General features: G+C 46.7%; 1 protein-coding gene across 1 annotated transcript in view; it reads right to left on the bottom strand.

Annotated features, from left to right (window-relative positions):
• Positions 1 to 1,669, bottom strand: part of vipr1b (vasoactive intestinal peptide receptor 1b) — a 28,876-nt gene extending 27,207 nt beyond the window's left edge. The window contains exon 1 of the mRNA XM_072450875.1: positions 1,477 to 1,669. Coding sequence (XP_072306976.1) covers positions 1,477 to 1,527 — 51 coding nt within the window. The 5' untranslated portion in view covers positions 1,528 to 1,669. The remainder of the gene's footprint in view (positions 1 to 1,476) is intronic.
• Positions 1,670 to 12,461: the final 10,792 nt, after the last annotated feature.

Below are 12,461 nucleotides of genomic sequence, written 5' to 3'. Positions count from 1 at the left end.
CTTTAACTGTACTTTCTCCTTCAGAAAGTTGCTCTGAGACTTGAGGAACGGTGATTAATTAGACTGTGAATCAAAGAAAATTAAGGATTTCATTGTGTGTATGATTGTGAATAATCATACATTGTAGTATTAATTAATTAATTAATTGTAATGCATACATTTTATTCTGCAACATTCCTACTGTGGAATTTACTATTTCATATAAGTACAAAGGAGAGGTTTACATGAGGTTTGGGAGAAAATAAACAAAGTCTAATTTTTATGAAGGTGTTTGATTATTTGAAACTCAAGGAAATATCTGACAACTACCAATTTATACTTTACAGTCTTCGTCACTTTATCTTACAATTAACATACTCGTGCCTAAGTTGTGCGCCTAACTGAATTGTATTATTTGAATTGCTATGATTTGTCTGCCTTTGAGCTTCATGCACGCAGCACTGAGGCAAAAAAGTGTCGACACAATTGATCACTTCCTCTTTTTCTCCTGCGACATCTGCAGTGTCTTTAACAGATAACTATGAGTCTTATACTATTATATCTTTACATCTCGGAGTGCTGCCCACTGATGTAACATGGGGTTATACAGCCCATACAAGCTGTCTAAACTGTCATATATACAACTGAGGAAGGAATACATCAACAATTACGTATGTGTGTAGAGGGTCTTGTAAAGCAGCGTGGTGGGTCGGAAGTCATGAGGTGAAGGATACGTTAGAGCCATGGGAAAAACACAAACAAAACAGTACAAGAGAATGCATTTGAAACCTTGCAATCTTAATCAAAAACAAGAAATCATTGGACTCAATCTGACAAAGGCTAGATCGTTCCAGTTGCTTTATAACACAGGCACAGTACAACAAGGCAGCAGTAAAACTTGATCACTATATGCATCAACATGGGCTCTCCAGCCAATTAACCTTAAACAATGAGTGCTTAACAGTTCTACCATCATGCTCCTCTAATGGAATTGTATTTGAATTCTTGATCATTATTTATTTTTAATGACAGAAGCTTAAATGCAAAGTCAACCTACATCTGGATTCAGGGCATCCAAATGTTTTCTTTTTAGAAAATTGTATAGGTTATGGGTAACTAAGTGCTTTTTGTTGAGTTAACCTTCACAACTGACTCAGCTACAGACAAAGCGCAAATGGCATTTGATATATCTATTAAATGTCACAGTTAAGTAGAGGAGTGATTGAAAGGTAGCAAGATAAAGTGGCAACTCCTTAAAGAAAATAAACAGAAATGGAATTTATGCCAAAGTCAATATTGCCGACCTTTTCCCACTAATGACTGTTGGTGATATTGAATAGATCCTTAAATAAGGCCAATGGATTTAATTGAACTTCGCCCATTATTGGCTAATCATAGTGCATGCTTTAAGCAAATAGAGACTATGCTGTATATAGCCCTAATTGCATTGTTGAAGGTGATATTTATTTGTAGTTTATGAGGGGGAAAAGTACTTACTTCAGGTAGGTGAGTGAAGAAGAGAAGAAAAAACAAACGCGACGCAGCCATCCTTTTACTTTAGTTTCCTTGGGCAGCCCGCAAAATGTCTCGGAAGTTAATTGAATTGGATTTGTTGGGTAAAATAACACAAGTGTGTTTACGAGTGTTGGACAGCAGACAGAGTAGCTCCAGCCGCAGACTGCGGTCTCTGCTTTGCTCCGCGGGAGAGTGACGTCCAGTGCCGCCTGCGCCTCTGTCCCCGCCCCTCCTCCTCCTCCCGCTGCCATTCACAAACGCACCGACGCGCGCGCTCACGGGGCCCACACCGGCTAATGTCTGGGCCCCGCGTGTAGGGGACATGTTAACAAGATGTAGCTTGCATTAGTTAATTGACCATGAACCACGAAGGATGCTCCGGCTGACAGCGCAAAGTAACTCATGAAAAATGAACATTTGCTCAAATCAACCAGAACTTAAGGCAAGGCAAGGCAAGTTTATTTGTAGAGCACATTTCATACACAAGGCAATTCAAAGTGCTTCACACAGCAGGAAAAATGCATTCAAATCACAAAGAAATTACAGAAATACAATAAAATTAACTAAATTAAAAATTATCAATCCAACTGATTTTCTAAACTAATAAAATCACAAACAAAAGAGAAGAGTGCAAAGAAAAAATCCTTTCAGTCATATGCGCAGCTAAACAAAACTGTTTTTAGCTTAGATTTGAACATTGTCAGAGTAGAAGCCTGTCTCACATCTTCAGGAAGACTGTTCCAGATTTTAGCTGCATAAAACTGAAACGCAGATTCCCCATGTTTTGTCCTGACTCTGGGCACCAGCAGGAGGCCGGTCCCTGAGGTCCTCAGAGTCCGAGATGGTTCATATGGCACTAACATATCCAAGATGTACTTTGGTGCTAGGCCATGGAGAGACTTGTACACAAGCAGAGCTGCTTTAAAGTCTATTCTCTGAGCCACAGGAGCCAGTGCAGAGACCTGAGAACAGGACTAATGTGATCATACTTCCTGGTTCTAGTCAGGACCCGAGCAGCAGCGTTCTGGATGTACTGCAGCTGTTTTACAGCTCGTTTGGAGAGGCCAGTGAGCAGGCCGTTAAAGTAGTCTAATCTACTGGAGACAAACGCGTGGATAAGTCTCTCTAAATCTGGTTTTGACAGTATATTTTTGATTTTGGCAATGTTTTTTAGATGGTAAAAAGCTGCTGATGTTATTGATTTGACGTGGCTATTAAAGTTCAAGTCTGAGTCCATTATTACCCCCAGATTTCTAATTTGGTTTGTAGGTTTTAGAGCGAGACTCTGGAGGTGACCGCTAACACTTTCTCTTTGTTTCTGTGGGCCAAAAACGATTATTTCAGTCTTGTCTGAGTTCAGCTGGAGAAAGTTGTTTTGCATCCACAAACTGATCTGTTGGATGCAGTGACAGAGTGAATCTACTGGTCCATAGTCACCTGCCGATAGTGAAACATAGTGTCGTCTGCATAATTGTGATAGGACACATTTTCACTGCGTATCAACTGACCCAACGGCAGCATGTAGAGGTTGAACAGAAGGGGACCCAGGACTGACCCTTGGGGCACTCCACAGGTCAGGGTCATGTGGTCTGAGACACAGCTACCAATTTCAACAAAGTACTTCCTGTCTTCCAGATAGGACCTTAACCAGTTTAGGGCAGTGCCAGTGATGCCCACCCAGTCCTCTAGTCTCTGTAAGAGGATCCCATGATCGACAGTGTCAAAAGCAGCACTCAGATCTAACAGAATTAAGACTGAGGCTTTGCCCGTGTCAGTGTTCAGGCGGATGTCATTTGTCACCTTGACAAGAGCAGTCTCAGTGCTGTGATGAGGTCTAAAACCTGACTGAAAAACATCAAATGAGTTGTTTATTAAGAGGAAATCTGTGAGCTGTTGGTAAACAACCTTTTCAAGGACTTTGCCCCAAAATGGTAGATTAGAGATGGGCCGGTAATGACTCAGTACTGCGGCATCAAGACTGCTCTTCTTTAGGAGAGGCTTTATGACCGCAGTTTTCAAAGACATTGGGAATGTTCCAGATTGAAGCGACATGTTAACTATGTGAGTGAATGGTGCTAACAAACTGTTCAGCACAGACTTTAGAAATCTGGTGGGTAACACATCGAGGCAGCATGTAGATGAACTCAGACTGGTGATGATCTCATGGACAGTTTTGTCAGTTACTGGTGCAAAGTGAGTTAGCTCTTGTGTCTACCCTAAAACCACCAAGTGTCTTGGTGGTTTTAGGGTAATTTTTTGCATTGTGGGATTTATAGCATTTTTAATGCCCTGAACTTTGTCATTAAAGAATAATGCAAACTCATTACACTTGGATGTGGAAATGAGTTCTAACGGCAGCTGAGCTGGAGGGTTTGTTAAACTGTTTACTGTGGCAAACAGGACACGCGAGTTGTTACTGCAGCTTCCAATTATTTCAGAAAAATATCTTTCCCTAGTTCTACATAAGATTAGGTTGTACATGTTCAGCTTTTCTTTGTAAATCTCTTTTTGAACCTGGAGCTTTGACTTGCGCCATTTCCGTTCGGCCCTGCGGCACTCCCTTTTCTGTGCCCTGACCGAATCATCATTTCTCCACGGAGCCTTCTGCTTATTTTTAAGAGTGCAAACAAATAATGTGCATGAATACAAATGAGTAACTAAATTGATTCTTGCACATCTATGCAGTACAATATCTAACCCATGTCTATGCTAAAGCCTAGGTTTGTTTTGGTTACTTGACTATTATTTCATTTTTCTTTAAAACTAGCGGAAGGCTGAAATTTGTTGTCAAGATCATATTAGATAAGATAATATTATTTTTATATATTTGATCTATATTCAAATATGTTTAAGTACTGTGCTATTTAAAGCCCACTTAAAAATAGACAAAAAACAAGTTTTCTGCTACTGTCAGTGGTAAAGAGACAACATGGGAATACATGTCCCAACTGTGAGCACACTTGCATATCCTCAAACCTTACTCTTGGTTGTTTCCATGGAAATGTTGTTCCTTTGGCTATAATATTCCACAGTATGTCATATCTTTCCATTTCCATGGACTCATGCAGATGATGCCACCTCCAGAAAGTTACGTAGTAAGGCTTTAAAGGGGTCGTTTGGCCTTTCCACCAATGCAGTCTTCAGTCCACACATGAATACAAATCTCCACATGGGTATCAGAATAATCAGAATCTTGAACTGTTGCCATAACAATTGATATATTGATATACATACATTTAAATTTGGAATGGTAAAAAGACCACAAAATGGTTTACAGTAAACTGAAACCTGTGAATTTGGCTTAATCAAACATGTTGAAGGACTCAATTTGCCTGAACTAATAACTTCTTATTCCTTGCTATAATCCTACAGTCTGCAATATTAGGCTATTCATTTATTACAATGGTTGACAAGACCCAATTTAAATTTGAAAGCATCAGTCTCAATTTGAAAACTTTGAGTAGTGCAATGTGTAGCTCATCGTTCTCTTGTGCTGCAGCCCCGTGCCCACACGCACACACACACACACAAACACACACACACACACACACACATGCACACACACACACACACACACATGCACACATGCACACACACACACATGCACACACACACACACGCACACACACACACACACACACACACATGCACACACACACGCACACACACACACATGCACAGACACACACACATGCACAGACACACACACACACACACACACACATGCACAGACACACACATGCACACACACACACACACACGCACACACGCACATACACGCACGCACACACACAAACACACATACGCGCACACACATGCACACACACGGACACATACACGCACACACACAAACACACGCACGCACATACACACGCACACACACACACGCACACACATGCACACACACACACACATGCACACACACACACACACACATGCACACGCACACACATGCACACACACACACATGCACACACACACGCACACACACAAACACACATACGCGCGCACACACACACATGCACATACACACACGCACACATACACGCACACACACACACACACACACGCACACAAACACACACACACACACACCATGTGCCATGTGTCACTGCTCATTGACCCGCTCGCGTCTGACTGGCTCGTCCTCAGGTCTGTGACTGCTCCACTGCGTCCTGTGAGGCATTTCTCCACATGCAGTAGCACATTCATACAAAATATTACAATATTATTATATTATTATAAAATGTTACTGTTGCCATTACAAACAGAAGCACCAAGACGCATGAAATGTCAACTTTGTTTTTGTTAGACCTTTTAAAATAGGAGATGTGCAGTTTTGATAGGATCATGTTGAATGTAATTTAATATGAAAACAAGATAATGTTCAGGTCCAGAGGTTAATACAATTTTAATTAGTTTCACATGTTCTTATGGAGTACATATGGGCCACAATCTTAATTTTATGCTTCTTTATTTTTAAGTGGTTTTCTAATCTTATCTACATGGCACAATATTTCTGAATGTGCTTAAGGAAAAGTTAGTCAGAATTGAAAGTCTCACTCATAAAACATAAAACAAATTACCCTCAATCAAAACGTGTTTTTCATAGTTTATTTATTTAGTTAGGTGCTTTTCCAACCCTTGTGACACAATGCATTGTTTGCACAAGCTCAACAATGGTATAATGGTATAAGGTCAAAAGCTTTTCAGCACTAATGTTCCACTTTTGCAAAGTAACAATGTTAAGATGCTTGTGGGAATGTAGACTTAATATGGGGGGGCACAGAACTGTGCCAGGGGCACGAAACATTTGGAGAAATGTGCATACATCTGTCTCTCCTCTGTCCCGCTTCTGTCTCTCCTCTGTCCCTCATCTGTTTCCCATCTGTCCCTCCTCTGTCCCTCTTCTGCCTCTCCTCTGTCCCTCTTCTGTCCCTCCTCTGTCTCCCTTCTGTCCCTCTTCTGTCTCTCTTCTGTCTCTTCTACGTCACGCCGCATGTGCTTCTGTCCTGGTTCCCTTCGCGCTCCTCTCTCCCTTTTTGAATCTAACTGTTGTTGTTGTTGTTGTTGTTGTTGTTGTTGTTGTTGTTGTTTTATGGCGGTTGGCATCCGAGTGTTGCATTACCGCCAGACTTTATTCCTCAGACGTTTCGTAGTCCTCAGACTCTGTCGTAGTCCGTAAAAGTACTCCTCCCATTGCTTTGGCGTACAAAGCCCATGAGGTCATGATGTGTTTTTGTGACTAGAATAGTTGTTGTGTCAGAGACCAACCGGCCTTATTCCAGGGAGACTCCTCCTCACCTTCCTCGCCCTCTTTGACGCTCGGTTAGAAGTCCTTCTTCCATCACTTTGGCGTTTCTAGGCCCACGAAGTCCAAGCGCGTTAGGACATCCTCTTGCTCCTCATCCTCGGCTCAGTCTCCAACACCCCCCACCTCTATAAACGTTTACCCAGCCCTGTGCTACATAAGTAAGCAACCACAGCCTGACACAAACCCTGTGACTGGATCGCCAGAACGTTCCGCAGATTGAACTCCCGCCCATTATTCCGAAACCACAAGGCCAACCCGGCCCTTTCCCTATCATAAGCCTCACAGCAAATCAGCACATGCTCGACAGTCTCTGGCACCTGACAGTGACCACACAGACCGGTCGGATGTTTGCCTATCCTACTCAGTGACCAATTGAGTCCAGTATGGCCAATCCTCATGCGGGCGAAGGCCCTTTCCTCCCACGCGTTCCTGCCCATAGACCCGCAAGGACCCACACTACCCTGTATGTGATAGAGATGCCGTCCAGTAACACAGTGGCTCCAAAATTCCTGCCAAAGGCCGACCACATGACTCTTGATAACGGGCTTGATTTCAGACTTGCCCAACTCAACCGCCACATCAATTGATGGCCGCCGAAGGGAACATTTAGCCAGTGCATCAGCCATTTCGTTACCATCCACCCCCACATGCGCAGGGACCCAAATGAAGGAAACCCTCACATCCTTCCTGGACAGGGAGAGCATCAGACAGAAGATGCCATTCAACACATCCTGTCTGCAATCCGATTTCCCAGATTTAATGCTTTGCAATGCAGAAAGGCTGTCAGAGGCCACCACAATGCCGTAACACTGAAAAGCAGATTCCGCCCATTCCAACGCCAACCGTATCGCTATGAGTTCCGACGTGAAAACAGAAAGGCGATCTGTCAACCTCTTCTTGACCGCTAGCCCCAGGTCAGGCACAAAATAAGCGGCGCCAGTACGCCCACTCTCAGGATCCCTAGACCCGTCGGTATAAATAAACACATCACCTGAGTGCTTATCGATGATCGCTTGAACGGCAAACTGCGGTGCCCTCCCAGCGACTCCTCTAAGCTTGCCATGCAAGCTAACATCAACAGGAGCCGGGACAAACTTCCACGGAGCTATAGCAGACAAAGCCACCGACGGGCTCACACGCAGATCACCAACCCCCGCAAGCCGCGCCTTCGCATTTCCTACCTGGCTGAAAACCATACCGCCAGCCTCACTCTGCCCCCCATCAACCCTGAGAAAGTCCCTCACCGGGTGAGAGCTCGTATGACCTTGCACATTCACCCAGTAAGCCAACAGAAGTTCTAGCCTCCGGAGCCGTAACGGCAATTCCCCCAACTCAACCTGCAGCGCCGAGACAGGGGAGGTCCTAAAAGCCCTACAGCAGATGCGCAAGGCCTGGGCTTGCTCCACATCAAGCTTCTTTAAGTTAGTCTCAGCCGCAGACATGTAGGCTATACAGCCATAATCAATAGCCGCCCTCATGACGGCCCGATAAATACCCAGGAGCGACCTTCTGCTGGCCCCCCAGTCCTGGCCGGATAGACAACGAAGCAAGTTATTCACCCTTTTGCATTTACCACTGACCTCATCAATGTGCCGACGCCAACTAAGCCTCTCGTCAAAGGTGACCCCCAAGAACCTCACCTCCCTGACCTGTTCGAGCACCTGCCCATGCAGTCGAAGGGAGACGTCCCTATGCCCATTGAAGAAACAGATCACTTGAGACTTCCGTACGGACAGTTTAAACCCCCACTTCAGGGTCCACTGCTCCACCTGCTGTATTGCCCTTTGCAGTTTCGCCTCGTAAAACCGGAGATTCCTCCCTCTCACCCATAGAGCGCCATCGTCAGCATAAAGGCTCCTCCCAACAGACCCATCCACGTCGTCAAAGATGTCCTTAATCATAACATTGAACAAGATAGGGCTACACACACTCCCCTGCGGGATCCCATTCTCCACCCCATAGACCCCAGAGTAAGCAGCGCCCACTCTGGTTTGGATACGCCGGCCAGACAGAAAGCTCCGGACCCAGTTAAACAGTTTACCCTTCACACCACACTTCCGCAGCTTAATGAGGAGCCCATCCTTCCAAACCATATCGTACGCCTTCTCCACATCAAAGAGCACCGCAATAACCTTTTCTTTCTGAGCCCTGGCCAGCTGGATATCAGATTCCAAACACAACACGGAATCCATGGTGTTCCTGCCCCTACGGAAACCACTCTGGTGCGCAGGAAGCAAACCCCGACTCTCCAAGAAGTAATCCAACCGCTCGGTAACCATGCGCTCCATCGTTTTCCCGAGCTGCGACGTCAAGGCAATCGGCCTATAACTTGAAGGGTCGGACGCTGGCCTACCCGGCTTCAGAACCGGCACCACCGTAGACTGTTTCCACGCAGATGGAACACAACCTGAATCCCAAACACGGTTGAAAAGACCCAGGACTAGCCCAAGCGTGTCATCAGTCAAATGAGAGAGCATGTCATAGCACACCTCATCTCTACCCGGGGCTGTCTGTTTCGCCTTAGAAAGTGCTCTCCTTAGCTCAAACAAACTAAACGGAAGGTCAAGGTCATCTTGAGTCGAAGGCTGGTGCCCAATCAGCTCAGAATTCTGGGCCAAAGTACTCTCCCTGTAGTGCCTTTCCGCAGGTGAGAGATTGTCAGAGCTGTGCACCGACACAAAGGTGCTGGCCAACAGTTCAGCTTTGTCAACGTCGCTGACTGCTTCAACACCATTCAGTACTAGGACCGGGGTCCCATGACGGCGCTCAACCCCATGCATCCGCTTAATCATCCCCCAAACATCCCCGAGACGGGTTTCTCTCCCAATTTTGGAACAATACCGCCTCCAATAGGCACTCTTGGCCGTTCTCACAGTTTTCCGCACAACAGCGCGGGCCCTCTTGTAGTCAATGAGGGCACCCTCAGTGTGGGCAACCCTTAGCCGGCGAAACGCCGCATTTCTCGCCCTAACAGCATGACCACATGCTTCAGTCCACCACGGCACCCGCTTCCTATGTCCACTACCACCACTCTTAGGAATCGTGCCTACCGCTGACTGCGTGATGAGCGAGACAATTGCACTATTGAGATCATCCACCTGAGTCAATCCTCCTTCCTGCAGAACCCTAGAACCATCATCAGCTTTCCTCAGGAAAGCCCCCCAGTTCGCCCTTGCCAACTGCCACCTCTGGATCCTCGTCCCCCTGACCACACAGCTCCCAAAGCCAATCACGGTGCGGACTAGATAGTGATCGCTACCAAAAGAAAGATTACCAAGAACCTCCCAACTACAAACACCAGCTAACTCCTTGGACACAAGTGTAAGATCTATTGCACTTTCCGCACCGGTCCCCATATCATAGCGGGTCCCACCCCCATCATTCAGACAAACCAACTCCCTTTGATTGATAAAACCCTCTACCACCTGCCCACGCCTATCGGTACCACTACCGCCCCACAAAGCGCTATGCGCATTAAAATCCCCACACCACACGGCCTTTCCCCGAACATCCTTACCGATACTATGCAAGGACTCTAACGTTAACTCACCACACGGATTATAAAGGTTAACCACAGTAACAGCTTCACCACCCAGCCAGACCCTCACCGCCAGGGCCTCCGGCGCTTTACTCACACTGACAACAACGTAATTTAGGTCATCTCGGACAAACACAGCCACACCTCCGCCTCTACCCTGCTCCCTATCATTCCTAACACACACATACCCTTGTATCCCAAAACCCCACCTAGGTCGTAACCAAGTCTCCTGCACACACATAACGTGAGGCTTGTTCAACAAGGTAGAGACAAAATGCTTAAATTCCTGGCCATTAGCACGAAGACTACGCGCATTCCATTGCAAGACAACCACCGCCATTATGAGCCCCCGGAACCTGACGGCGCATCGGGAGCCCCCCCACTCCCACTGCCAGAATGGGGCAGGGCGCCCTCCCGCAGCGCATCCTCTATCTCCGTCCACTCGGGGCCCCCAGCTCCAAAGTACTTCCCTGCAGCCTTAGCGATGATCTTAGTCTTTTCGGATCTCTTCTTGGTTTGCCCAGTACAGTTAATCACTTCCACTATAAAGAGGAAGAAATCTTTCCTCTTCACAACCAGTACATCCTCCGCACCCACAGGGCCTCTGCCCGTGGAAGGCACACTCACAGGCATCCCAGTGAGGACCTCCCCCTGGCCGCGGGCAACGCTGCCCCCTCCCCTGTCGCCTAGGACACCAGCAGCACTGGCAGCCCCCACTGCATCCACCGTCACCTGACTACCAGACACCTTCTTGACCGCATCCGCGTAGGATATGCCTTGAGAGGCCCTAACTTTTTGCACCTCAGCAGCCCTCTTGCTGAACACGCATCCCCCGTAGGCAGAGCTATGCTCTCCCCCACAGTTACAGCACTTGAGTTTTGCTCCGTCGTCACACTTCCCATACTCGTGGTCTCCTGCACATTTACCACACTTCTGCTTCCCTCTACAGACCGCTGCAATATGCCCAAAGCGCTGGCACTTGAAGCAACGCAGGGGCGGCAGAACATATGGGCGTACGCCATAGCGCATGTACCCAACGCACACCACACGAGGCAGGATCCCACCTTCAAATCTAATCATTATCGACAGGCTGTCACACCTTACCCCATCCCGGGTCATCTTCAACCGCCTAGCATCCACCACCTTAGCTCCAGTCAAATTCTCCTTTATGTTATCCACAGATGTCGTCGTAGGGACGCCTACTATAACTCCCCTAACCGTGCCTCTTACAGCATCAGACACAAGAATGTCCTTCCCCCCCAGAGACTTAGCTTCAATCGCCTTCCTTTGCTGAGCCACGTCCTTGCACACGACCAGCAGCGAGCCATCCCTAAGGACACTCGCATGCTTGACCACTCCCACAGCTACAGTCAGGCTCCTTGTCAACGCCATCGGATCCCACCCCTTAAAGGACGCATTATCCTGCGCGAGCTTTATGAACACCTTACACTCTGAACTCACATCCCCGACATCTGCAACCCCCTCGCCCTGCTCCTCACTGAGAGAGCCCTCCATAGACGAGCAAGAAGACGCCCTACGCTGCACAGGATCAGTGGCTCCAGGGGGGTCCTCCTCGCTGTTCATATCGTCACCGACCAGGTCACGCTTCCTCTTCTTCTTCCCCGTCATACGGACCGAGGCGTTCCTCTATGTTGCCGTAATATCCAAACTGTTGTCGTTGTTGTTTTTTATGGCAGTTGGCATCCAAGTGCACGAGGTATCGTCGTAGATGCCTTTGTTATTATCGTAGTGTTTTATGGCGGCTGGTATCCAGGTTGTTGTTGTTGTTGTTGTTGTTGTTGTTTTATGGCGGTTGGCATCCAATTGTTGCATTACCGCAAGACTTTATTCCTCAGACTTTTCGTAGTCCTCAGACTGTCGTAGTCCGTAAAAGTACTCCTTCCATTGCTTTGGTGTTACAAAGCCCATGAGGTCATGATATGTCTTTGTGACTAGAATAGTTGTTGTTGTTGTTGTTGTTGTTTTTGTTTTATGGCGGTTGGCATCCGAGTGTTGCATTACCGCCAGACTTTATTCCTCAGACGTTTCGTAGTCTAGACCAACCGGCTTTATTCCAGGGAGACTCTTCTTCATCTTCCTCTCCTTCCCTGACGC

This window comes from Eucyclogobius newberryi, unplaced genomic scaffold, assembly GCF_026437365.1.
Source record: "Eucyclogobius newberryi isolate DKJ021-1_F unplaced genomic scaffold, fEucNew1.0.hap1 SCAF_18, whole genome shotgun sequence".
Taxonomy (NCBI): Eukaryota; Metazoa; Chordata; class Actinopteri; order Gobiiformes; family Gobiidae; genus Eucyclogobius; species Eucyclogobius newberryi.
This window is presented reverse-complemented; position numbering and strand designations above follow the sequence as displayed.